This window comes from Amblyraja radiata, chromosome 8, assembly GCF_010909765.2.
Source record: "Amblyraja radiata isolate CabotCenter1 chromosome 8, sAmbRad1.1.pri, whole genome shotgun sequence".
In the NCBI taxonomy this organism is placed as follows: domain Eukaryota; kingdom Metazoa; phylum Chordata; class Chondrichthyes; order Rajiformes; family Rajidae; genus Amblyraja; species Amblyraja radiata.
In genome coordinates this window covers 64,753,587-64,781,523 of record NC_045963.1, presented here as the reverse complement: position 1 = coordinate 64,781,523, position 27,937 = coordinate 64,753,587, and the positions used below count along the sequence as shown (strand labels likewise).

At 45.4% G+C, this 27,937-nt stretch overlaps 1 protein-coding gene and 1 long non-coding RNA gene across 2 annotated transcripts in view; one reads left to right on the top strand and one right to left on the bottom strand.

The window, feature by feature from the left end:
• The window catches only part of mcm3 (minichromosome maintenance complex component 3), a 55,257-nt gene extending 34,014 nt beyond the window's left edge, over positions 1-21,243 (bottom strand). Inside the window, exons 1-8 of the mRNA XM_033026097.1 lie at positions 21,109-21,243; positions 18,148-18,260; positions 16,558-16,766; positions 15,420-15,550; positions 9,242-9,480; positions 7,065-7,173; positions 4,776-4,929; positions 3,843-3,974 (exon numbers count right to left, since the gene is read on the bottom strand). Coding sequence (XP_032881988.1) covers positions 3,843-3,974; positions 4,776-4,929; positions 7,065-7,173; positions 9,242-9,480; positions 15,420-15,550; positions 16,558-16,766; positions 18,148-18,260; positions 21,109-21,171 — 1,150 coding nt within the window. The 5' untranslated portion in view covers positions 21,172-21,243. The remainder of the gene's footprint in view (positions 1-3,842; positions 3,975-4,775; positions 4,930-7,064; positions 7,174-9,241; positions 9,481-15,419; positions 15,551-16,557; positions 16,767-18,147; positions 18,261-21,108) is intronic.
• On the top strand, positions 14,877-26,706 carry LOC116976318. The gene is made up of 3 exons (XR_004412927.1): positions 14,877-14,956; positions 19,912-19,913; positions 26,693-26,706. It is a non-coding gene; the product is annotated as an uncharacterized LOC116976318 (long non-coding RNA).
• The last annotated feature ends 1,231 nt before the right edge of the window (positions 26,707-27,937 follow it).

The following is a 27,937-nucleotide window of genomic DNA, read 5'->3' as shown; positions in this document are numbered from 1 at the left end:
CCTACAAAGGGATTAGACAAAATAAGTAGTGTGTAGGAAGGAACAGCAGATGTTGGTTTAAACCTTAATATAGATACAAAAAGCTGGAGTAACTCAGCGGGTCAGACAGCATCTCTGGAGAAAAGGAATAGGTGACGCTTCGGTTCGAAGTCGGTCTGAAAAAGGGTCTCAACCCGAAATGTCACCTCTTCCTTTTCTCCAGAGATGCTATCTGACCTGCTGACTTACAGGTTTCTGCTGTTCTGCTGTTCTGCCGGGACTGTCATATGATGAAAGAATAGAGCTACAGGCCTCGTATTCACTAGAATTTAGAAGGATGAGAGGATATGTTATAGAACCATATTAAATTATTAAGGGATTGGACACGTAAGATGCAGGAAACATGTTCCCGATGTTGGGAGAGTCCAGAACCAGGGGCCACAGTTTAAGAATAAGGGGTAGGCCATTTAGAACTGAGATGAGGAAAAACTTTTTCACCCAGAGAGTTGTGAATTTGTGGAATTCTCTGCCTCAGAAGGCAGTGGTGGTCAATACACTTGATGCATTCAAAAGAGAGTTAGATAGAGCTCTTAGAACTAGCGGAATCAAGGGATATGGGAAGAAGGCAGGAACGGGGTACTGATTGTGGATGATTAGCCATGATCACATTGATCAAGGGGCAGCACGGTGGCACAGCGGGTCGAGTTGCTGCCTCACAGCGCCAGAGTCCCGGGTTCGATCCTGACTACGGATGCTGTCTGTACGGAGCTTGCATGTTCTCCCCGTGACCTCATGGGTTTTCTCCGGGTGCTCCGGTTTCCTCCAATGCGGTTAATTTGGCTTCGGTAAAAATCGCAGGCTGAGTTTATTTAAAATATTTTTATGGAGAGAAGGCAGGTACGGGATACTGAGTTGGATGATCAGCCATGATCATATTGAATGGCTGTGCAGACTCGAAGGGCCGAATGCCCTACTCCTGCAGTTCTTTCCTGTAAATGTGGCCAAAGTGTCAACGAAATGGAGAGTCAGAATATATTTAAAAAATAATAACTACCTTATAAATAATAACTAGAGCCAGGATGTTTAGGTGCTAAAAATCTCTGAAATAGACAGGCAAAAAGACATCATAATATTACAAAAAAGGCAGGAAAAAGGAATTTATTGACAAAAAAAAAGGCATAAAGGCATCTATTTCCACCACCAAAATATGGTTAAAAATGATCATTATAAAGGTATACTACATTAAATGATCAAAGTTGCCTGGTTGCACATAACTACCTGCATTTTTTCAAATTATCTGGTGTTAAACTATGCCGTCTGTCAGACAGAATGTGCTACAGTTGTGAAAAACTTTTTTCTACCCCAGCTGAGGTCACTGGTGCATACCTGAAACAAGCTACAAACTCTACATTCATGTCGATATCTGTGCACTATAACTACCTTTGAGAACTTTAGCTATGTTTTGTAATCAGTCTTTCTGCTAACTGGATAGCACGCAACAAAAGCTTTTAATTGTACTTCAATACACGTGACACGCAAACCAAATCGGATTGATTTGATTGAAAAGGCAGCGGTGAGCTGCCTTCTCGAACCACTGCAGTGCTTCCTGGATGTACTTGACCTGATCCATGGGGGTTTGGAGTCAATGTTGTAGACTCCCAGGGTTACTCCCTTCTACCTGCACAAAGCTGCACTGTCACCTTAGTGCCACTGGGGGGACAGAACATACTCAGAGATGTGATGCAGGAGTCTGTCATGTTGCGATTCAGACTTGATTGCCCAGATGGTGGGACTACTCTCCTAATACAGCACAGGAACAAACCCTTCGGCCCACAATGCCTGTGCCAAGCATGATACCACATTAAACCAATCTCCTCTGCCTGAACGCGATTCACAGCCCCCCCATTCCCTGCACCCATCTAAAACTTCCTTAAACGCCCCTATTGTACCTGCCTCCACCACCTCTGACAGAGCATTCCAGGCACCACCACTGGCTGTGTAAAACTTGTTACCCACGTCTCCTTTAAACTTTGTCCCTCTCACACTCTCGTCCATGACATTTCCACCCGGGGAAAAAAGTTTCTGACTGCATACCGTTCTGACTGTCGGTTATACCAGCAAAGCCACCGTTCACCACTGTTTTTTTTTACAAATTGTAACTTTCAGTTTGAATAATCCTCCCTCAGAAGTGTAGCTGGCCTTTAAAATCCTGCAACGTTGCTTTCACTGCAATCCCAGTGTGCTGGATACAGAAGTTCCATACAGTTACAGACTGAATCAACATACAAAGCAATGCAGTTCAATTTAGTGCTACTAAATAACTGGGCACAATGCGCCCTTGTGTGGCAGAAATAAACACCGCAGGCTAAGACCCAAATAAATAAACGCAGGTTCTGGGTCATTTCTCAGTGTAATCTGAAGTGAAAATCCTCCAATAGAACACATGGACAATATCTACACTGAACTTAGCATTAATACAGCTGAATAAATTTCAATCAAGACTCAGACGTGCACATGGAAGACCGATGTCCAAATTTAAAGCTCAGGAGATGGTCTTGCTACAAAACTGGTTGATCTGGAGAAGACATCGGGAATAGTGGACAGTTACCCAGCAGGATGAGATGGGGTACAGGTTATGGGACAGACAGCCACACCTTTGACTCTACTAATAACAAAGATTTTAGTAATGTGGTTAACCACATAAAATCACAAAGGGATTGTCAAAATTGTGACAGACATTTCAAAACAGGCAAATAAAAGTCACCATCCACTTTGGACAAATAGGTCAATCACCAATTTTCTGTCACTCTTGGTTTCAGAGCCTTCTGGAGTCCAGAGCCAGGGGTCACAGTTTAAGAATAAGGAGTGAGATGAGGAAAAATATTTTCACCCAGAGAGTTGTGAATCTGTGGAATTTTCTGCCACAGAAGGCAGTGGAGGCCAATTAACTAGATGTTTTCAAGAGAGTTAGATAATAGCTCTTTGGGCGAACAGAATCAGAATATCAGGAGAAAGCAGGAATGGAGTATTGATTTTGGATGATCAGCCATGATCATATTGAATGGCGGTGCTGGCTTGAAGGGCCGAACGGCCTACTCCTGCACCCACTTTCTCTGTTTCTATCCGTATTATCCGTTTTACCAGGCCAACGAAGGTCGATGGGTGCTCACCATCAACCTTAGCATGGATAAGAGTGAGCATTTTCAGGGGGTCTTCCGGGGCAGGGAATTCAAGTGCGGTCTCGTAATTTTGTCAGTTGATGGAAAATTGGTGGTGGACCTGTATACCATATTCTAAATAGTAAAAGCAGTGGATATTCAAAAAACACGGGAGTACGCGTGCTATGATTAAGATATAACAGTTTGGTGCAACAAAAAAAAAACCCTGAATTTTAGATCCAGTGTTACCACAGCACTTTGTGGAGGAATGTTGATGTATGATAAAGGCAAGATTACTTGGCCAGGAATGGCAGAACAGTCTATTGAGCCTAGATGGCCTGTTCTGTTCCAAAGCTCCCTCGACTTGGATGTCCTTTAGCCTCCATGCAGGCCCCAACCATTCTTCAATCCACTCTGTCCAACAGATAGACACGCATGGACACAAAGTGCTGGAGTAACTCAGCGGGTCAGGCAGTGTCTCCGGAGAAAAAGGACGGGTGACCTTTCCTGTTACCAATCTTTTTTCTCCGGAGATGCCGCCTGACCCACTGAGTTACTCCAGCACTTTGTGACCATCTTCAGAATAAACCAACACCTGCAGTTCCTTCCTACACGCTGTCCAACCTTGCACTTCTGCCCATTTAACACTTGCACCCTCACCATCGCCTCAGAGTACATCAGTGCGCGGATCAAAGAGCAACTTACCAGTTTCTTGGTCGGTGGTGACTGCTGCAGTCAAGCCCACCCCGGTGGAGCCTCGGCCAGTGGTGGGGATAGCTCGCGGAGCACTGAAGAGCACATAGCGCAGGAGCTGTGACTTTGCCACCGACGGGTCACCTAACAGAAGGAAAGCACGGGATAGCAAAATGTACCAACTGAAAGACGCAGCACTACCTATTGAGTGCCTCCGACATCTTCCAAGCTAATATACCGCTTATGTAACATTTAGGCGCCTGAAGACAAACAGAGAGACGCTCACAAAAACCATTTGCTTTCAGGGCACAGACATGCAGTTATCCACCATGTCTGGAATCACAATGGAGATATTGAAACCAGTCATCCATTCCATTTACATGCAACAAAGGCTACATTTCAAGGATCGCTGATTTTAATTAAGTCTTTACCTCCTGTGGGCATCTTGCCTGACCTGTTTTACTTCAGGCTTCTAGCATTGGTGGCATAGAGTGGCTGCAGGAGTCAGAAGGTACAAAGTCCCTGGCAAGTGACTCCTTTATCTTACAGCATCGGATGCCATGTTTAGCATTATTCACCCCCCTCCAACAGCCCTATTGTCCAAGGAACTGGTGTGCGACAATGCGCTACAACACCAAGAATTATATTCCGCACTCTGTATCTTTCTCTTTGCTCTACCTATTGTACTTGAGTTTTGGACTGATTGTATCCATGTCTGGTATATCTGGTCTTTCTGTAAAACATACAAAATAAAGGTTTTCACTGATCATGCGATAATAATAAACTTGAACTTATTGGGAAACTCTCATCTAAAAAAGTGCTTCCAATGACCCTACTGGAAGCGGGGTAAGAAATAAGAGAAATGAACCACAGGAGCCAATTTCAGATTGGTCAAGATTAAACTGAAGGATGTCCAAAAATACAAATACACCTTGCACGCCGTACCTATTAATAGGACATTGATATCACCGCGAATTCGGCTTCCATTCTCTAAGTGCTTTTCTGAGCCACCCAGCAGCAGGCAGAGAATAGCCTTCTTGATGTACTCATGTCCATGAATACTAGGGGCCAGGGACCTGGCTAGTTGATCAAAGATGTCCTGGAACAGAGCAGAGAGCTTGGTGACTGATGCAGGAACAAAATCCACAACAGGAGAAAGATGACAGCAATAAGTACAAGATAACAATCTAAAATCCAAAAGTTCACAAGAAGCTTTACCCCAATGTCAACTTTTATTGAGGCTTCGGCACTGATAATCCTCCCACTGGTACGAAGGTTGCCATCAAAAGCCAATGGCAGCATACACCGACACAAACTGCGTACAGTATCGTTCAATGCCCATCCCCAGAATGATATTTCCACCCCAAGATGTTAGACCAAGTCCATCGAGGGATAGTTAGGCGGTGTTCAAGGTGGATCAGTTGCATCTCATCATAGCTTGGCAAGAAGCTGAAAAGCTACTGGAAAAGTCAGATGTAGAGAAACAAAGCAGGAAATTGAAGATAGAAATGGAAAAACAAGTTGAATCATCGTGTAGCTGTACAGATGCCAGAGATCCGGGTTCGATCCTGATCTCAGGTGCTGGCTGTACAGTGTGTACGTTCACCCTGTAACTTTTTATACGCACTCTGGTGTCCTCCCACCCTCCAAAGATGTACAGGTTTATAAGTTAATTGGCATTGGTAAATCTGTCCCTAGTGTGTGGGATAGTGTTAGTGCACAGGGCGATTACTGGTCGGCTCAGACTCAGTGGGCCAAAGGGCCTGTTTCCATGCTGTATCTCTGAAGTCTAAAGTGCTGAACCAAACACAACAGAGGGCAGAATATTTAACATTATGAAAAGCTAAATTTAAAGAAACTATATTTAAAGGCAGCCGAATTAACAGCACAAGCAATCATAAACGGTTACAATCCAATAGTAATTACTGGAACATTGCAGCAGTCTTAACGCTGGGAACTAAATATTCGAGGGTATTCAACAAGGTCTGGCAAACAGAAAAAAAGCAGGGCAGCTGTATTAATGAGGATGACATCAGTACGTAGCTGGGAAGCATCTTGACGTATCCCTTTGTTTCCTTTCTCCCTCTCCAAACGGTCTCATTAATCTCTCGATCAGACAGCTTCGTAAACAGAATATTAACATGCCAATCCGTGTCTCAAGCCATCAGACCTTTCCTATTTTCTATCCATTCCCTTCCCCCCGTGCAACTCACCACCTGTTTCCTCACTTCCCCAGTTGTCATGATGGGTCTTCAAATGTTAACTCTATTACTATTTCCACAGATGCTGCTTGACCTGCAAAGTAATTCAGCAGAGATATGGATACACAAAGCTGGAATAACTCAGCGGGTCAGGCAGCATATCTGGAGAAAATGGATAGGTGACGTTTTGGATCAGACTATTCCTTCAGACTGATTGCAGTAGGGAAATGGGGTAATTGAGAGTTGGGGATAACATCTTTGCAAGAGGCAGGGTGTGAGGAAATGCAGAAAAAATTCAGCTTTTTGTTTTTTACTTAAGTTTTCTGGTAACCCCATTTAGAGCCATCCCTCATTATAAAGCACAGAAACAGGCCCTTCAACCCAAGTTGTTTAAATGAGCCAGTTCCAAATGCCTACATCTAACCCATATTCCTCCAACAGAAAACCCACGCAGGTCACAGGGCGAATGCACAATCTCCCTACGGACAGCACCCGTAGTCAGGATCGAAGCCTGGTCACTGGCGCTGTAGGGCAGCAACTGTACCGCTGCACCTCCGTGCCACCCTCAAGTTTAGAGTGATTGATGTAGTGCCCATTAAGTGGGCTGCTTGTATAATATTAGTACTGAAAGGATCCCGGTCTCAATGTTCATAAATTACTATAAAATACCATTACTACAAATTACTATAAGATAGAAGGTAATTCGAAGGGTAAATGATTTGTTCACTTTTATTACAAGAATATTACAGTACTCCAGTTATTTTCTGTTTCTTTATTTAAGGAACATCAATTGGATGTCTGAAGGGTTCTGACCCAAAATATTGCCTCTTCCTTTTCTAGAGATGCTGCCTGACCCGTTGAGTTACTCCAGCATTTTGTGTCTATCTTCAGTATAAGCCAGCGTCTGCAGTTCCTTCATACACATTAATTTCACTGTTTTGTTTAAAGCATTTGCTCTGTGGTATTATTGTGCCATTATCAAGTATACATGCTAGCCGTCACCCACTTCACCATCACATTCAGTTCTTCCTACCTTTGAATGCGATTTGCTGAACTTCTTGATTTTGGCCACGTCATCTGCAGAAAACATGGGAGACACCTCCTTGCTCATCAATTTGACATGGCAGGCAATCAGGATCGTTCTGAAGAAATCAAACCATTCACAGTTACACAGGCTCCGCCACCACTATACCATTCTCCTTCGCTAATCAAAGGATTTTCTTGACAGAACAGTGAGAAACACAGCAAGGTTCATCTCACGGACAGCCACCTTAGCGAGGAATTCCCTCCCAATAATCAGGGGATCCTTGTCATGAACTTACCATACATTGTTCTAGTAAGACACCAGAAGAAGCTTCCTATCTGGTACATTTGTATCAGCAGATGGAGAAGCTACAGTCATACAGCATAGAAACTGGCACTTCAGACAACTAGTCCATGTCGATCAAGTTGCCGATCCAAGCTAATCACACTTGGCTGCGCCTGCCTCATATCCCTCCAAACCTTTCCTATACACATATCTGCCCAAAATGTCTTTTCAATGCTGTAATTGTACCTGCCTCTACTACCTTCTCCAGCAGCTCATTCCATACATGCAACACTGAAGCAGTTGCCCCTCAGGTCCATTTTACATCCTTTTCTCCTTCGACCCTCCCTACCCATGGAGAAAAGACTGGCTCTTCATCTTAGATTCAGATTCAGATTCAGATTCAATTTTAATTGTCACTATATTATTAATATTATTAATGTCCCTCATGATTTTATGCACCTCTAAAAGGTCACCCTTCAACCCCATGCTCGAGTGAAAAAGCCTTGAGCCTATCCAGCCTCTCCTTATAACTCAAACCTTTCAGACCCTGTAACATCCTCAAATCCTTCTTAGACCAGAAGACATAGAAGCAGAATTAGGCCTTTCGGCTCATTGAGTCTATTGCGCCATTAAATCATGGCTGATCTATTTTTCCCTGTCAACCCCATTCTCCTGCCTCCTCCCCATAACCTCTGACACCCTTGCTCTCTTAACCTTTGCACGCCTTCCAGTTTAATGACATCTTTCCTATAGCTGGGCGACCAGAACAATACACACATTACACCAAATACAGCCTTATTAATGAATTGTACAGTTGCAATATGGTGGCCAAACTTTAGTATTCAATATCCTGAACAATGAAGGCAAGCATACAGAAGAGCTTCTTCCCCACCCTCTCGATCTGCATTGCTACTTTCAGAGCTACATACATTAAAAGGCATCTGCCATTCCTCAACCCAATGGCCCAGTTGAGCAAGGCCGTGTTGCAATATTTGATTACCTTCTTCCCTGTCCACTCTACCACTAATCCCCCCCCCCCCCCCAGCATATTGGTTAAAAAACAGGTTTAGACACAAACTAATTGGTGAAATACTCGGAGGATGGGAAGGTTTTCATCCAATAATCAGTAATGGTCTGGAAAACTGCCTATAAAGACGACAGAAGCAAAAAAACCTCATCAGATTTAAACAACATTTGGATGTATGGCTGACAAAAATGATACAAAGGACTACAGACCTGGACAGTACAATTTCAGTTAGCACATCAAAGTCAAAGTCAAATTTATTTGTCATAAATTGTACATGTTGTACTGAATGACCTCTGAATCATTTATGCAGCACAGAAACAGGTCTTGAAGCTACGAACTTTTAAAAATCTAACTGCAGCTACCCTCATTTGGAACATATCATTTTATGCTATGCCTGTTTAAGTGTGTTCTGTTTAAATGCTTCTCAATTTACATGCATCTTAAATGTAATGATTGTATTTTTTTTTCCACCATCTCCTCTGGTGGCCTGTTCCAGATATCAACTTCAAAAAAAAAGGTATCCCGCAGATCGCTTTTATAACTGCTTCCGCTCACCATGAACATATGCCTTCTTGTATTTGATACCACTACCATGGGAAATGCGCATATCTGTGTTGTGAATTTTAAATGGCCAGAACCAGATACCTCAACAAGGGTAAACTGCACGAGGTTACAATACAATACAATACAATTTTATTTGTCATTTGAACCTCATTGAGGTTCAAATGAAATGTTGTTTCTGCAGTCATACACACAAGAAAGAACCAAGACACAACACAATTTACACAAACATCCATCACAGCGCATCTCTTCCTCGCTGTGATGGAAGGCAAAAACTTAACCCAAGGTTGCAATGTCTGCAATGCTACTGTACCTGAATGTCCCAGAGGTGTATCCGTTTTTCTTGCCAGGCAGGCAGCGGTAAGTGCCAATGACCTGCACTCGGTCACCAGGCTTGACCACGTCCACAAGGTCATTGTCCAGGATAATGTCCACTGAGCGAGGTAGCTGGCCCGCGGGAGCTTTCTCTGGCATCTCCTGTATGGTGATGGTCTGGTGGTCTTTGTACAAAGACAGCCCAAATTCTGTCTCGAGGGGGTTATTCTCCTCATCCTGGAGGGAAGAAGGATGACATTATTACCTGTCAGAAGTTATTCTGGTTGTTTAACCTGCATCCAACACGTTTCATAATTCATTGCTCCAGATTCAGGCACAGCTTCTTCCCCGCTGTTTAGTTTAGTTTTGATATACAATGCAGAAACACGCCCTTCGGCCCATCGATTCCACGTCATCCAGGGATCCCTACACACCAACACTAACCTACACACCAGGGAGAATCTATAATTTTATCAAAGTCAATTAGCTTACAAACCTGTACGCATTTAGAGTATGGGAGGAAACAGGTGCTCCTGGAGAAATCCCACGCAGTTGATGGGGAGAACGTGCAAACCCCGTACAGACAGCACCGGTAGTCAGGATCAAACCCGGGTCACTGACATTGCAAGGCAGAAACTACCGCTGCGCTATAGTGCCGTCCGTACTACTTTATTAGTAGTTACCAGACTAGTCCTCTCATAAGCCAAGAGGTGCAGTCCCAAACTCTCAACCTACCTCTTGCAGCCCTTTTTTAACCTGCATTTCCTCCATAACCAGAATGCTATAATGCCGTTAGAGTGTATTCTGCAATCTGGTATTTTTCTCTTTGCATAACCTGTTATACACACAGCTCCCCTTTTCCTTCTTTCTCCCCCCCCCCCCCACCCCCCATCAGTCTGAAGAAGGGTTTCGGCCCGAAACGTCGCCTATTTCCTTCGCTCCATAGATGCTGCTGCACCCGCTGAGTTTCTCCAGCATTTTTGTGTACCTTCGATATTCCAGCATCTGCAGTTCCCTTTTGAACATACTTGTGTATGGTTTGATTGTACCATAGCATAGTATGATTTGACTGGAAAGCATGCAAACAAAGCTCTTCCACTACATTTCAGTAAACTTAACAATAATAATAAAGTGAACCAAAACATCCAACAAACAGCCTTACAACAATCAGGCTTTTATAGTAATCTGACAAACAGCAAACTCTCCATGTGATTCTGCTCTATGTCTGATAAAAACAAGGAAACCTCTGTACCACAACAAACATAAGCAAAATACCCAGCTCCGCCCCGGGTCAAGGAGAGGCTGACACCATATTGGCTCAGTCATTCCACAGGCTCTCGTTTTACTGGTTGTTGGAAGGTCATGAGAGTAGGGAGAGAAAAAAAATACTTCTATGTAGGCTTGTGACCAAAATTTCCTATGCAAACAAACTGGCCCAAAGCCAGCAAACAGAAACAAATCCCTCTTTAAGAGTACAGAAGGTGGCACTTTGGTGGTTGGAATATTGTTTACTGAATTCGGAGATCTAGAAAGGAAACACTAGCGCAGTGGCAAGTTCCTGCTTTACGGTGCCAGAGAGCTGGGTTTGATCCAGAGTATGGGTGCTGTCTGTATGGAGTTTGTATGTTCTCCCCCGGTACATGCGTCAGTTTTCTCCGGGTGACACCATACTGGTTGACACCATATTTGGCTCCACTTTCTACCCACTCCAAAGATATACAGGTTTGTAGGTTCATTGGCCCGGTAAAGTTGTAAAATGTGTGTAGGATAGTGTTAGTGTGCAGGGAACGCTAGTCGGCGGGGGCTCGGTGGGCCGAAGGGATTGTTTCCACACTGTATCTCTAAACTAAACTAAATCAGGAGGAATTTAAGCACAGAAGAACACTCGCAAAATCCCAGTTGAAATGGTAAGACCTTTAACAACTACAAATTATAGTCAGCTCTGACTCAGGATGAGGCATTCTCACTTGAGTTAGCAAGTGTCAGTTCATGTCCTCGAGAGGGAGCACAAAAAGCCAGGGTGATACCACAGTGGTGAGCACTGTCCTGTTTGACGTGAATTGCTCAAATTAAACTTTAAAGGCAAAACCCCATTCGTCGAGATGAATGTAAAAAATCCAAGCACATATTTGGACAGCATTTATGTCAAATATCTTACTTAACCTTCAATCAACATCCATAAAACAGCATACGACTGTAATAGGAGACTCATTAGCAATTTCTCTGGAATGCCAGAGTACAGGGAGACTGAATAGAAGTATATACAATTATGAGAGGCATGGATAGGATAGACAGGCAGAGCCTTCCCCCCCCCCCCCCCCCCCAAATACTAGAGGGCATAGCTTTATGGTGAGAAGGGTAAAGTTAAGATGTGATGGGGAAGGTTTTTTTTTTTTTTTTTTTACACAGAGGATTGCGAGTGCCTGGAACGTGCTGCTGGGTGGGGGGCATTTATGATAGTGACATTTAACAGACTTTTGGAATGGCATCTAGATGTGCAGAGAATGGAGGGATATGGATTATGTGCAGGCAGATAAGGGTTGGTCTCAAGTCAAGTCAAGTTTATTTGTCACATACAATGGTCTCGGCATATCCTCTGGGCCTGTTTTTATGCTGTACTGTTCTGTGGTCTGAGTTAGGGGGGGCAGAGAGAAAATTCTGTGGTTGCAAATGGGATTCCTGGGTAGTGTGCTGCCTCCCTGATACTAGGGCTCAGGATGTCTCCCCAGAGTGGCTGCAGAACATTTCCAAGGGGGAGGGTGGGAGCCAGAAGTTGTTGTACACATTGGCACAAATTACGTAGATAGGAAAACCTATGGGGATCTGTAAAATAAATACTGGGAGTAAGGCAAAGTTAAAGAGCAGAACATCATGGGTAGTAATTACTCCCCAGTGCTATGTGGCAGTGAGGGCAGGAGTAGGAAGATGGGACAGATGAATACCTGGATGGGGAGCTAGTTGGAGGAAGGGGTTCATGTTTTTAGATCATAGCGAGCACCTGGGCCAGAGCTAAACTGCACAAAAGGGATGGATTAGTTCTGAACAGAGGGACCAAGTTTGCAACTGCTACTAGGAAGGGTTTAAATTAGATTATGGCAGAGAGCAAGGAAAACGCTGGCTTAAAATGCATTTATTTCAATGCAAGACACCCGATAGGCAAGGCAGATGAAATCATGGTGTGGAAAGGTACATGGGACAGGGACGTTATAGCTATTCCAGAAGCCTGGCCAAGGGAAGGGAAAGGCTGGCAGCTTAATGTTCAAGGGTACAGGTGCTAACGGCAAGTTAGAGATGGGGCTAAGAGGAGAGGGGAATTTGCTTTATTAAGGAGAACATCATGGAAGTAGTCCCCGATTACATTACTGGGGGATTCTCCAGTGAGGCTTTACGGATGGAGATATGGAATAAAAATGGAATGATCACTTTGTTGGGATTGTAGTACAGGCCAAAGAATCAACAGGAATCAGGGGAACAAATATGCTAGGAGATTGCCGACAGCTGCCAGAAATAATAGGACTATTATCATAGCTTCCTAATATAGATTGAAAATACCATATTGCCTGAAGAGAAGGGTTGGAATTTATTAAGTGCAAATAGGAAATTTCCTCATGCAATAAAAAGAGGACATATAAAGGAGAGAGCACAGCTTGATCTACTGTCGCGAAATAGGATATGGCAAATGACTGAAGCATCAAGGGTAAGCACTTTGGGCCCAATGATCACTGTTCCATTAGGCTTTAAAATAGTCATGGAAAAGAATAGGGCTTGTCCACAAGTTAAAAGTTCTAAATTGGGGCAAGGTCACATTTGATAATATTCAATAATATTTGATAATATTGCAGACAAAGGGACATCCATAAAGTGGGAGGCTTTTATAAGTGCACCAAATGAGAGTTCAATGTATTCAAAAGGGAACTGCAGATGCTGGAATATCGAAGGTACACAAAATTGCTGGGGAAACTCAGCGGGTGCAGCAGCATCTATGGAGCGAAGGAAATAGGCGACGTTTCGGGCCGAAACCCTTCTTCAGACTGATGGGGGATGGAAAGAAAGAAGGAAAAGGGAAGGAGGAGGAGGAGCCCGAGGGCGGGCGGATGGGAGGGTGGGAGGAGACAGCTAGAGGGTTAAGGAAGGGGAAGAGACAGCAAGGGCTAGCCAAATTGGGAGAATTCAATGTTAATGCCATAAGGACGCAAGGTCCCCAGACGGAATATGAGGTGCTGTTCCTCCAATTTCCGCTGTTGCTCACTCTGGCAATGGAGGAGACCCAGGACAGAGAGGTCGGATTGGGAATGGGAGGGGGGGTTGAAGTGCTGAGCCACCGGGAGGTCAGGTAGGTTATTGCGGACTGAGCGGAGGTGTTCGGCAAAACGATCGCCCAACCTACGCTTGGTCTCACCGATGTAAATCAGCTGACATCTAGAGCAGCGGATGCAGTAGATGAGGTTGGGGGAGATACAGGTGAACCTTTGTCGCACCTGGAACGATTGCTTGGGACCTTGAATGGAGTCGAGGGGGGAGGTGAAGGGACAGGTGTTGCATTTCTTGCGGTGAGTTCAATGTATGCATGTTTCCATTAGAGCTAAGGGCAAGACAGGGAGGAGCAAGACACCCTGGATGAAGAAGCAAACCGAAGCTCTTGCCAGGAAAATGACATGGGCCTGGTATATGCAGCGAGGATCAAGTATGTCCCTGGAGGAGTCTAGGTAATTGAGAATACTTAAGAATGAAATCAAGAGAGCAAAAAGCAGGCATGAGATCGCTCTGGCAGTTAAGATTAAGGAGAATTCAAAGAGAATTTTACAGGTGTGTTAAGGGAAAAAGAGCAACTCCGCGGGTCAGACAGCATCTCTGGAGAAAAGGAGCAGGTGACTTTTGGGGTCGAGACCCTTCTTCAGACTGTGCATCAGAGGAAATCGAAATTCCTTATGTTGTTAGTATGCCGTCAACTGAGTATTATACCAGTGAATATTTCTGCACCTTTTCCAGTTTAATAGCAACCATCCTATAGCTAGAACTATCCAGAACTGCGCTCAATGCCCCCAAGTGTGGTCTCACCAAAACCTTGTACCGTTGCTACATAATGTCCTGACTCAAGTACTCAATGCCCTGAACAAAGAAGACGAGCATGACGAACACCATCTTCACCAATGATTGACTCAAAAAGCTGGAGTAACTCAGCCGGCCAGGAATAGATGACATTTCGGGTCGAGATACTTCTTTAGACTGAGAGTCGGGGGAAGTGAAAAACAATGTTGATCACGTAAATTTGGAGCCCACAATGGTCCATTGTTGGCTGCGTGGTAGGTTATAACGAGTTATACAGACAGTGGAACTCAACAGTCCAACAGCAAACACAGGGTGGCGCCACCAGCAGTGGCTGCCTCGCCGACAGTCTGTCTGTCCTTTCTTTTTTGTTATTTTTAGTATGTGTTAAAAAGTATGTTTTGGTGTTCCTTGGTCTGTTTTATGTGGCGGGTTGGGGGGGGTTTGAAGGATTTTTGTACCTCGACAGAGATGCAATTTTTTCCCGTATCGTATATCAGTCCACACCGCAGCTGAACATCGTGGAGTTGGCGGCCTTTCCTGGAGACCGGCCGGCGCTCCAAGCCGCGGGAGTCTGTGGAACTTTAACATCGCGGAGCTTGCGATCCCTTTACCAGGGATCTAGGCTCCAACCGCCGGGCCTGTGGACTTCAACATCGTGAAGCCCGTGGTCTCTGGTAGGAAGCCGATTCGGGAGCTCCATGCCGCGGAGAGATTTTCTACCGCCCAGACGCGGGAGTATCGATCACCCTGACGGGGGGTTCGATCGTCGGCTACAGGGTCTTTGATCGCCCCGACTGCAGATGGTTTGACTGCCCCAACCACAGGGGAACAAAGATGAAGAGGATTGAACTTTATTGCCTTCCATCACAGTGAGGAATGTGGAATCCACTGTGGTGGATGTTTATGGTAACTTATGTGGTTGTGTGTCTTGTTGCTTTCCACTTAGTATGGCTGTACGGCAACTCAAATTTCACTGTACCTTAATTGGTACATGTGACAATAAACTGACCTTGAAACCTTGAAACTAGTACCACCACCTTCTTCACCACCCTGTCTACCCATGTCACCATTCTCAGGGAACTATGCACTTAGTTAAGAAAACAGGACAACCCACTCAGGAACCTCACCTTCGTTGGATAGATGGCGCTGGAAGGGAAAGCATCGAAGGAAGTCATATCTGTGTACTTGCGTTCAATAGTCTTCTTTGTGGCAGGACAATAGTGGACACTTCGAACAATCTTTGGACGTACCAATGAACCTACAAGTCCCAAGAGAAATAACAGTAAATACAAAAAATACCAACAGGAATTTACACTGGCGCAATTGAACCAAGGCATTCAAATATTCAAATTGCTTTAGTACAATAACTCAGAGGCAGGCAGTGACAAGTTAGGCCGAAGGGCCCATTTCCACACCGACATCCCGAAGGACTCATTGCAAGCTGAAGAAACGTCTATCCACCAACATAACTAGGTTCATATTTATTTGTTGTGTTGTTGTGTTTAATACGCCTGTAAAGCTTTAGCAAATAAGAATTGCATTATTCCAGTCCCAGAGCATTTGACAATTAAACACATTTGACATTAACGACAAATAGCAACCATGTGTCTGTCAACGTGCGCATAGAGAACAATCCAACTCGTCAGTAGAATGAAGTGCAGTGACAACAGAGTGAAAGACCAGGATAAAATAGAAGAGGAGAAATAGCTGTGCCTAATTAAAAGAAATTAGAATTATATATGTGTAGCCATGAGACTGACTTTTCATGAAAAATGGCTAATATTCAACGAGACAGCGCTAGCCTTGGTAATCAAAGGCAAGACAGAGATTAACAGAATATGAGCTAAATCTTTCTCAGTTGATCCATGCAGCTCCCATGCAGCCTTGACTCAAGCACCATCACCATCTAAAAGAAACCCTTCATGGCAGAGACCCAAGAAATGAATTCAGGGAAGATTGCGAATCAAGGAACAGCTTCACTGTGTAGGAAGGAATTTGAGATGTTGGTTTACACCGAAGGACACTAAATGCCAGAGTAACTCAGTGGGACAGGCAGCATCTCTGGAGAAAAGGAATGGGTGATGTTTCGGGTCGAGACCCTTCATTCTTTCCAGAGATGATACCTGTCCCTCTGAGTTACTCCAGCATTTTTTGAACCCTTTCTCTGTAGTGGCTGTAAAGTCAGCGGACAGACACATAACATCTTCTAGATGAGGCAGCCAGACGCCACTCCACACGGTCCCATCAAGACAAACAAAGACTCACATTTGATTACGATTCCCTCCACGCAGACAATATTGCTGAGGAAACGCGAGGTCAAGGTTCGTGGGCTGACATGCTTGGAGCCAAAGCTGCCTTCCAGGCCAATGTAGAAGTCCTCAAATTGCTTGGCATATGTGGCATCAATGGAGGCAACAAAGTCCTTCAGAGCTCTCTGGAAGGCCAAGAGCTCCTCAAAAGAGTTGTTCAGTAGCCTGTGAGGGAAGGATAAGACAGAGCTAGCCAGCTATTTTGAGGATCAACCTTTTAAAATTTGAAAAGGAACACCAGTTTTTGCATTAAAGTAAAGATGGCAGTAGCGGTGGGAGTGGATGCAGGGAAAAAAAGGAATGAGTGTCCTGAGATCGACTGCAGGAAGATGGGGGGGGGGGGTTGATGGGAATGCGAAAATTGTAAAGTGTGATTTATTATCATATGCCCCAAAACACATTTGTAGCAACACAACAGATAAGTCAATATAATATTCAGTGGGCAGCATACTAACAACATAAGGAAGTTCTGAGTAATGACTAGCCTGATGGTTACAAGTGGAAAAGGAGTTGGATAAAAGTATTATTTTGTGAACCGGCACAGGACTCAATAGGTTGAAGTGGCCTCTCTCTACATGAGATAAGGAAATGTGGAATCCCCTATTCACATTATAACTACTCCTGCCTTTGTTGTAAAGGACGTCTTCACTGTTCTTTTCCTTATCTTTCCCTTGGGTATAGAAGTTGGGAGGTCATGTTGCAGTTGTACAAGACGTTGGCATTTAGAGTATTGTGCTCAGTTCTGGGCACCGTGTTATAGGAAGTATGTTGACAAGCTGGAACAGGTAGAGAGAAGATTAATGAGAATGTTGCCAGGACAAGAGGATGTGAGTGAAAGGGAAAGGTTGAGTAGGCTGGGACTCTACTCCTTGGAGCGCAGGAGGATGAGGGGTGATCGTATAGAGGTGTATAAGATTATGAGGGAAATCTATTGGGTAGATGCAGAGACTCTTGCCCTGAAGAGGTGAATCGAAGACCAGAGGACATAGGTTCAAGGTGAAGGGGAAATGATTTAATAGGAATCTGAAGGGTAACTTTTTCATATAAAGGGTGGTGGGTGTATGGAACAAGCTGCCAGAGCAGGGACTATCCCAACATTTACGAATCAGTTTGACAGGTACGTGGATAGGACAGATTTGGAGTGATATGGACCAAATGCGGCCAGGTGGGACTAGTGTAGCTGGGACATGTTGCCTGGCGGGTAAGTTGGACCGATGGGCCCGTTTCCACACTGTATCACCCTGTGACTCTTTATATCGTGGGAATCCTTTATTGTTTTATTGTCTTTACCTTTTAATCAAATTCCTGCTTGTACATTTCTGAATTTGAAAACACCTAAAGTTCACTTTTAGACAGTTGAGCTTGTTACAAGTCTAGTGATTGAAGAGCATACCTTTCATGCAATTTCCCAATTTATTCAGCCAACTTGCCATATAGTCTAGCCTTATATCTGAGGTGATTGCAAAGGCCAATTTCTTAGGTTAAGAATGATGCCTTTGAGAGGGTAAGATTCCAACAAACATATGTACTGTTGCGAGATACTTACTGGTGTGCTCTTTTCTCATTCTTTCTTCGAAGGTCATTAATGTTGACAATTAGCCGGTACACGTTTTCACTGATCATGTCCCTCACTTTGCTTTGGTAGATCCCCTGATCTTGCTGCAAAAACATTTTAAAGATAAATTATTCGTGCAACCAATAGTTAATTCGCAATCTCAGCAGTAGTTTAGAGAACCAGAATAACCATTTTTATCCTCATTAAACAACATCCATCTTCTGCTCCAAGTCTGTGACAGGATCACTACACATGCCCAAAGCACACCTTGTCACATTACTGATCAAGAGATGGTAATGGACTCTTTCAACTACATCTACTAACTGACTGGTGTGATGCGTGTGGCAGAACCCGAGATGTTGATCCAAGGGTAGTTCCAAAATTGTTCATCGCCAAGCAAGAATAGGCGAAATGGAAACCAAGCAGAAAATGCAGGGCCAAGATCAGATCAGCCAGGATACTGAATGGCAGAACAACACGAGCAGCTGTGGCCACCATATTCCTTAGGTTGTGGTCTGACCAACAGGCATGATAATTGAATAGACAAAGGGTCTGAATGGCCTTCATTTATCACCAGAGACTAATGACAAGGATATGCATGTGATTATATTAGAGAGGCTTCAGAAAACATTCACAAGGAAGTAGCTGGGATGGTGGGCTTCAGTTACAAGGAGAGATTGGACAGTCTGTTTTAGAGTCAGAGGCATACAGCATGGAAACAGGCCCTTCGGGCAATTTGCCCACACCGACCAACATGCCCCCATCAACACTGGACCCAACTGACTGTGCTTGGCCCAGACCCTCTAAACCTATCCTTTCGGGAAGAAGGTACAGGAGCCTGAAAACTGTAACATCCAGGTTCAATAAATAGCTTCTTCCCTACAGCCATCAAGCTATTAAACACAATGACAAATAAGCTCTGAACCACAAGACTATTATTATTATTGCACTATATTTGTTTATTTATTATGTGTGCATGTGTATATATACACACTGAACTTGTTTTCTCCTGTTATGTACTATGTTTACATATTCTGTTGTGCTGCAGCAAGTAAGAATTTCATTGTCCCAGCTGGGACATATGACAATAAAACCCTCTTGACTTGATCCATGTACCTGTCCAAATATCTCTTAAACATTATGGGAGTAATGGTTTCCCTTAAGGGTTTGTATTTGCATAGATACTTTGAATGGTCACAGCTTCTTCTAACATGAGTGGAGTGTCTAATGGGCCTGTCCCACTTAGGTGACTTTTTAGGCGACTGCAGGAGACTCTGCGGTCGCCACATGTTCGCAGGTGGTTGCCAGGTAGTCGCCTTCATGGTCATGACGAGTTCCCACATTCTGTGAACTAGTCGCGGACTCATTATGGTCGCCATTTGAAATTTTCAACATGTGTGAAAAAACAGTAAGCAGTAGCTTTCAGAATCATGGATAACTGACCGGTAATGTTAATGTGCATCGAGCTTCACAGCCGTGTATCTCTGGCTTCTTTAAAGTTGTCTCCACTCCTTCTTCCCCCCTCTTTTAAAGGAGTTACTGTACACTGTGCTTTAGCTGTCTTAAAATTACAGCGCCAACCTACCTGTTCATCGCGATATCACCTTGGCTTTGCACAGTGTGAATTTCACTCAGACAGCGCTCCCCCAGCTTAAGGAATTGTGTGTCCGCCTGCCTGTGTGTGTCCGCCTGCCTGTGTGTGTGTGTCTGGCTGCGTGTGTGTGATTTCCACTTTGACAGTCGCCGGTATTTCAGGCGTGTGCCGGCAACTTGAGTCGCCTGAAAAATCACCGAAGTGGGACAGGCCCATTAGATTAAAGGATATAGTTTAATAGTGAGAGGGGCAAGTTTAAAGGGGATCCGGGAGGCAATTGATGGGTATGTGGAATGAGCTGCCAGAGGAAGTAGTAGCTGGGTAAAATTATAATGCTTAGAAGATACTTGGTCAGGTTCATGTATGGGAAAGGTTTAGAAGGATATGGGTCAAATGGGACCAGCTTAGTTTGGCAACTTGTTGTTAGACACCAGTCTGAAGAAAGGTCTTGACCGGAAACGTCACCTATTCCTTGTTTAGAGAGATGCTGCCTGACTCGCTGACTTACTTCACCATTTTTTGTCTACTCTGTTGGGAGGAGTTGGCTAAAGGAGACTAAACCAGGAACTGCAGGTAGACACAAAAAGTTGGAGTAACACAGCAGGACAGGCAGCATCTCTGGAGAGAAGGAATGGGTGACGTTTCAGGTCGAGGACCTTCTTCAGATCCGAACCCGAGTCTCCACCTGAAACGTCTCCCATTCCTTCTCTCCTGATATGCGGCCTGTCCCACTGAGTTACTCCAGTTTTTTGTGTCTGTCTTCGGTTTAAACCAGCATTTGCAGTTCCTTCTTATACAAGGAACTGCAGATGCTGGTTTACGAGGCCTGTATCTGTGCTGTGTACATTGCATACAGTGTGACAACCGTAAGGACACTGACCATGTTCCCTTGGCTTATAAAGATCCCCAGCACCACCCTCAAACTGATCACAGAATTCATCAATTCAGATCCCTCTCCCCCCTCACTTCCTTCTCTACCCACCCCCTCATCCCCTTCTCTTCCTCCACCATCCTCCTCTCCCCTCCCCAGCCCCCTCTCCCTCCCCATACCCCTCCCCCCTCCTTCTCTTCCCTCCCCCTCCTCCTCTTCCCAGCCCCCCCCCCTCTCCCCTCCCCATTCCCCTCTCCCCATCCCCCTCTCCCCTCCCCACCCCCTCTCTCTCCTCCCCATACCCCTCGCCCCATCCCCCCCCCCCTGTTCCCCTCTCCCAGATCCCCTCCCCCATCGGACATCCGCACCTTGTGCGAGGGGGTCCACTCCACCAGTCAACCAATTACGGCTGTTTCTGCTTCCACCCCGCTCCCTTCACCACAGGGCAATCCAGGTCCCTCTGCCCGCCCTTTGCCCCATAGCCCACCTCATCGTCCAGGAAGTCCAGGTACTCTCGCTGCGCCTCCCTCAGAGCCGGCTCGTCCGCCATGGCTGTTCTCTCCCGGCTTCACTCTTTCGCGCCAAACGTCGGGTCACGTGTCGCCGCTGATTAACATATCTGGCGGGTAAAATCCGCTCCACCAGCCAGAGGCGGGCTCGCGGAAACGTCACCACGTATGTTAATATTTGTACGCCGGCGGACCTCTACGTCATTCCGCCCATCGTTGTCAAGCAAAGGTGCTCGCTCCTCTAGTATCTTTGGTGTCAAGCAAACAAGCCTATGTTATTTTAAACGAGGGAGGCGGTTTGCGCGGGGCAGGGGCTATGTGCTGAGGAGGAGGGCCACTGACTGAGGAGGAGGGCCACTGACTGAGGAGGAGGGCCACTGACTGAGGAGGAGGGCCACTGACTGAGGAGGAGGGCCACTGACTGAGGAGGAGGGCCACTGACTGAGGAGGAGGGCCACTGACTGAGGAGGAGGGCCACTGACTGAGGAGGAGGGCCACTGACTGAGGAGGAGGGCCACTGACTGAGGAGGAAGGCCACTGACTGAGGAGGAAGGCCGACCCTTGTCTACTAAAGAGAGGGGGCGCCATGTTGATAGAGGAGGAGAGGGGCCACCACCAAAGATTATAGAGGAGCTTTGGCCACCACTGTTGACTGAGAAGAAGGAGGAGGAGGAGGGGGCTGCCGTCTACTGAGGAGGGGAGTCGTCCACTAAGGAGGGAGTTCGCCGCTGTTGGCTGAGGAGGAGAGGGGCCGCCGTCGACTGAGATGGGAGAGGTGCCACCAAGGAGGAGGGGAGGGGACCGCCGCCGTCGTCGACTGAGGGTGGGATGATGTCGACTGAGGAGGGGGAAGGTGGCCCAGTGACCAGTCTGCGAGCTTTCTCCTTGCCCATTTCCCCAATCAGCCAAAGCACATGCTGATGCTTTGAAGCAATGTGAGCATTTTAGCTGCACGGTGGCCTGACTGGGCCACTTGAATGGATAGGAGTGAAGGAAATTGTGAAAAGTGGTGAACATTGTCTTGTCCATCGACACTGATTTCCCTGCTGTTGAAGGGATCTATAGGAAGCACTGCCTTAAAAGGTTCCATGCCAACTCGGTGATACTCTCAGTTCACTCCTGCTGTTGGTAAGTTACATGCATCTGAACAACAGACAGCCAACCATGTAATCTCTGGGTGCCTGCTCTACCTCCACCAAATGGAGCTCAGCACCTGGCAGACATTGACGCAGAATCAACAACCTGGCTGCTCAACACCCAGCTTGAGATCTAACTATTCCTTTGGTTTATGTTTCATTCGCAAGAAGAAGCTGCATCTGAAAATCGTAACCTCCAGGTTCCCAACAGTCATCAGACTCCGTGTGTAGCAAGGAACTGCAGGTGCTGGTTTATAGTGAAGATAGACACAAATGCTTGAGTAACTCAGCAGGACATGCAGCATCTCTGGAGAGAAGGGTCTCATCCTGAAACGTCACCCATTCCTTCTCTCCAGAGATGCTTCCTGGCCTGCTGAGTTACTCCAGCATTTTGTGTCAGTCATCAGACTCCTGAACACGAGAAATACCAACTAAACTATAAACTGTCTTGGTTGTGCTAAGGATGTTGTGTGTTTGACAATAACTTTTTATTTATTGATTTTGTTTAAAATGTTATCTATCAGTACTCTGTTTACAAGTCAGAATTTCATTGTTCCTTGGTGCATTTGACAATTAAACACTCTTGACGAAACTTGATTTTCATCCTTTATGGTGACCTATATTAAGAGAAGCTATTAGGGCAATATGAAGTTGTTAAAAATCTCCTCCAATGCCCTATGACACTTACTGTCTCCACTGGTGTTAATCCAGCGCCCTCACACTGCCTCATTAAAACCTTTCTCCTGCAGTGCAATGTCTGACTCTGCTGATGTCAATCCAACTCCCTCGCATTCTCTCATTGCTTTTCATTGTTGGCTCCATGGTGGAGAAGCAGTTTTAAATTGCTGAATGTTAACATTTTGAACGACGTCCTAGGGCCAGCACATTACGATGTAATTGTAAGGCAGGTGTGCCTGCACCTCCTTTATTTGAATTTTACAGAGATTTGGCATATCACTCTACATATGCACTATAGAATGTATCCTGACTAGTTGCATCATGGCCTGGTACAGCAATTCCAATATGCAGGAACGCAGGAGGCATTTGGGGAATGATGTACTTGGCCCAGACCTTTATAGACACATACCACCCCACCATCAAAAGCAGCTACACGAGGTGTTACCTCAAGAAAGCAGCACATATCATCAAGGATCCCCACCATCCATACCATGCCCTCTTCTTACTGCTACTGTAAGGTAGGAGGTACTGCCACCAAGTCTAGAGTATTTTATTGTCATATGTCCTAAATTGGAACATAAATTCTTACTTGCACCAGCACAATAGATATGTAAACAGTATTTTGTAAATGCCATAAATAAATAAAAAATATATTTATATATAATATATAAACGTCTATGTAGTTCGGAGCTTAATTGGAGGCTGTACTGTTGGTTGTAGGGAAGAAGCTGCTCCTGAACACGGATGTTACTGTTTTCAGGCTCCTATACCTTCCTGTTCAATGAGTGTGGCCAGGGAGGTGTGGGTCTCTGATCATGTTGGCTCCCTTTTTGAGGCAGCGACTCTGGTTGATCCCTTCGATGGTGGGGAGGTCAGTACTCGTGATGGACTGGACAGTGTTCACTTTTTGCAATTTTCTTTGTTCCTGGGCGTTTGAGTTGCTGAACTAGGCTTTGATGCAACCAATCAAAGCTCTACCCCTGTAGAACTTCAAGAAAGTATTCATTGATGTACCAAATCTCCTAAGGAAGTAGAAGCGTTGATGGGCTTCCAAATCAAATCAAATCAAATCAACCTTTATTGTCATCTTGCAAGCAACAGTTGTACAGTGCAAAATGAAAAGACGTTTCCCAGGGAATAGCGGAGCATCGCACATGAAATTTAAAACGTTTCACACATAATAACACTAAAAACAATCCAGTCCCTGATGGAACAGTATAAATAAATAGTTAAAAGCAGGTAAAACACAACGTTAAAATACAATAAACCAATCATAAAAATGTCCGGGGCAGCTGATTTGAGTGGCCAGTGCCAGTTATTAAAGTGGCCAGTGCCAGTTATTAAAGTGGCCAGTGCCAGCCACAGAATCAAGTGACTGTGAGTACAGAGTGACTGTTTAGCAGCCTCACAGCCAGTGGTAGGAAGCTGTTTAGCAGTCTTGTAGTCCGGGCTTTGATGCTTTGATATCTCTTGCCTGATGGCAGGAGATCCAGGTGTATGTGGAGGGGGTGCAGTTTGTCCTTAGCAATTCTCTGAGCTTTTTTCAGACAGCGGCTCTGGAACAGTTCTTGTACCGAGGGTAGAGAGACGCCAATGATCCTCTCTGCTCCCCTCACTACCCTCTGCAGAGCCTTCCTGTCCGAGCAGTTGCAGGTGGAGTACCACGTATTTATGCAGTACGTGAGTACAGACTCCACCGTACCCCTGTAGAAAGTCCTGAGGATGTTGGTGGGGAGTGAGGCCTGTTTTAGTTTCCTCAGGAAGTGCAGTCGCTGATGGGCCCGTTTGACGGTCCAAGTGGTGTTCCTGGACCAGGTGAGGCTGTCTGTAATTTGCACACCGAGGAACTTTATGCTCTCCACTCTCTCCACTGCAGTGCCACTGATGTTGAGGGGTGTATGCTTTGGCTGCGCCCTCCTGAAGTCGACAACCATCTCCTTCGTTTTGTCGACATTTAATTCTAGTATCAATTTGTTGGATCCAGGATAGATATTAAGCGATTTGGAAGTTGAAGTTTATGGCTCTCTCCACTACTGTCCTGTGATGAAGGCAGGTTTGTGCATCCTCCACCTTCCTCTTCCAAAGTCCAATCAGTTCCTTGCTTTTACTGACATTGAGAGCAAGGTTGTTGTTTGGACACCATTTGTCCGTCGATTGATCTCCCTCCTATACTCTGACTCATCGTCTGTGATTTGTTCAATAACAGTGGTGTCGTCAGCAAATTAGAAAATTGAATTGGACCCGTGTCGGGCTGCACAGTCTGGAGTATAGAGCAAGGGGAAGACAGCGCAACCATGAGGTGCTATGCTGATGGTTATTGAGGACGAAGTGTTGCTGCCAACTTGTACAGATTGTGGTCTATTGATGAGGAAATCGTGGATCCAGTTGTAGAGGGATGCACAGAGACCCACTTCCGTGAGCTTGATAACCAGTTTGGAGGGGCTGATGGCATTGAATGCCAAGCTGTGGTCTATAAACAACAGCCTGATGATGTAATTTTATTGTCTAAATGTTGCAGTGGAGAGCCAGTGAGAATGCATCCTCCATTGACCTGTTGTGGCGGTTCGTAAATTGTAGTGGGTCCAGTTTCTTGAGGTAGGAGCTGATATGCACCATAATCAACCTCTCAAAGCACCTCATTACGTTAGTGCCACTAATAGGTAGTTATTGAGGCACATCACCGTGCACTTCTTGGGCTCTGGCATTATTGGTGCCGTTTTAATGCAGGTGGGAGCCTCAAACCTCAGTAATGAGAAGTTGAAGATGACGCCAAAAACTTCAGCCAGTTGGGTTGCACAGGTTTTAAGAACATGACCAGGTACACCAACAGATCCAAACAGTTTCCGAAGGTTCACCCTCCTGAAGAATCTTCTGACATTGGCTTCTGTGACTGAGATTATAACACTATTAGGGGCTGTGGGGGTAAGCGGAAGGCACATCAGCGTTCTCCTTATCAAAGCATGTGTGGAACGCATTGAGCTTGTCTGAGAGTGATGCTTCACTGTCTCTGGAGCTGCCCCAAGGTTTTGCCTTGTAAGAAGTGTAGAGCAAAACTCCCTTTTAACCTTTTTGATGGCCTTATCAAGGTCATAACTGGGCTTCATGTATTGCTCTGTGTCGCCAAACTTGAATGCCCAAGATCTGATCCTCAGAAGAACACTGACCTCTTGGTTCATCCGAAGCTTCTGGTTAGGGAACACTTGGGTGGTTTTCATGGGAATATACTCCTCCACACATTTCCTTATGGTTGATAATGAGCATACACACTAGGGACAATTTACACGTACTAAGCCAATTAACCCACAAATTTGTACGTCTGGTTTTCTCTGGGTGCTCGGTGTCCTCCTACACTCAAGACCTGTAGGTTTGTTGATTAATTGGCTTCTGTAACCACTGACACCCATGCTAATCACTGGGTGGCGCCAGCAGTCAACAGTCTGTCCCTTCCTACTTTGTTTTTATAGTATGCTTTAAATGTATGTTTTGGTGTGCTTTAGCTTGTTTTATGTGATGGGGGGGGGGGGGGGGGCTTAACCTCTTACCTCGACGGAGATGCGATTTTATTCCGTATCATATCTCCGTCCGCTCTGTAGCCTAACATCGCGCAGCTGGCGGCCTTTGCTGGGGACCGACTTCGGGAGCTCCAACCGCGGGGGCCTGCGGACTTTAACATCGTGGAGCTGATGGCTCCTGGTTAGAGACCGACTTCGGGAGCTCCAAGCCGGGGAGCTTCGATTGCCGGCTGCAGGAGCTTCGATCGCCCCGACTGCGATTGGTTCGACTGCCCCGACCGTGGGATAATAAAGAGGAAGAAGGTTGGATTTTATTGCCTTGGTCACTGTGAAGAATGTGGGGAAACCACTGTGGTGGATGTTTATGTCAACTTTTATGTAGTTGTGTGTCTTGTTAATTTATTTTAGTATGTCTGTATGGTAATGGTAATTCGAGTTTCACTGTATCTTAATTTATACGTGACAATAAACTGACCTTTGAATCAAGAACCTATTAATTTGTGCCTTAAAAATATCCATTGACTTGGCCTCCACAGCCTTCTGTGGTAATGAATTCCACAGATTCACCACCCTCTGACTAAAGAAATTCCTCCTCATCTTCCTAAAGGAACATCCTTTTATTCTGAGGCTATGACCTCTAGTCCTAGACTATCCCACTAGTAGAAACATCCTTTCTATCCGGGCCTTTCACTATTTGGTAAGTTTCAATGAGGTTCCCCTTCATCCTACTAAACTCCAACAAGTACAGGCTCAGTGATGTCAACGGCTCGTATGTTAACCCAATCATTCCTGCGATAATTCTCGTAAATCTCCTCTGGACCCCTCCAACGCCAGCACACCCTACCTCCAATATGGTCTGACCAGTGCCTTAAAAACACTCAACATTACATCCACGTTTTTATATTCTACTAGACGAAGTGTTAACACGGGAGGGCTGGTCCCCCCGACGCAATATTCCACCTCTCCACCAATTCCAATATTGGTGGCCAGTGGGGGGGCTTTCTGGAATGCTGGTGTGGGTTCCTGGGGTGGCAGCTCAGTCTCTCAAGCTTGATCTGCTGGCAGCTCGCTCACGGTAGTTGACTCATGGCTATTCCTTGAAATTCCATTTCAAGCAGGGTGCAAGGCCACCAAATTCAAGTGCAGTTTCATACCACTTCAAGCTGGATCCAAGGCCACCAAATTCAGCGCAGTTTCATACCACTTCAAGCAGCATGCAAGGTCGCCAAATTCAAGTGTAGTTTCATACCACTTCAAGCGGGATGCAAGGCCGCCAAATTCAAGTGCAGTTTCATTCCACTTCAAGCAGGGTGCAAGGCCACCAAATTCAAGTGCAGTTGCATTCCATTTCAAGCAGGGTGCAAGGCCACCAAATTCAAATGCAGCTTCATACCATTTCATGCAGGATGAAACCACCGTAAAACCACACAAAACACCAAACTCACAGTTCAGTAGACATTCAGTGTGTTCAGTTGATTCAC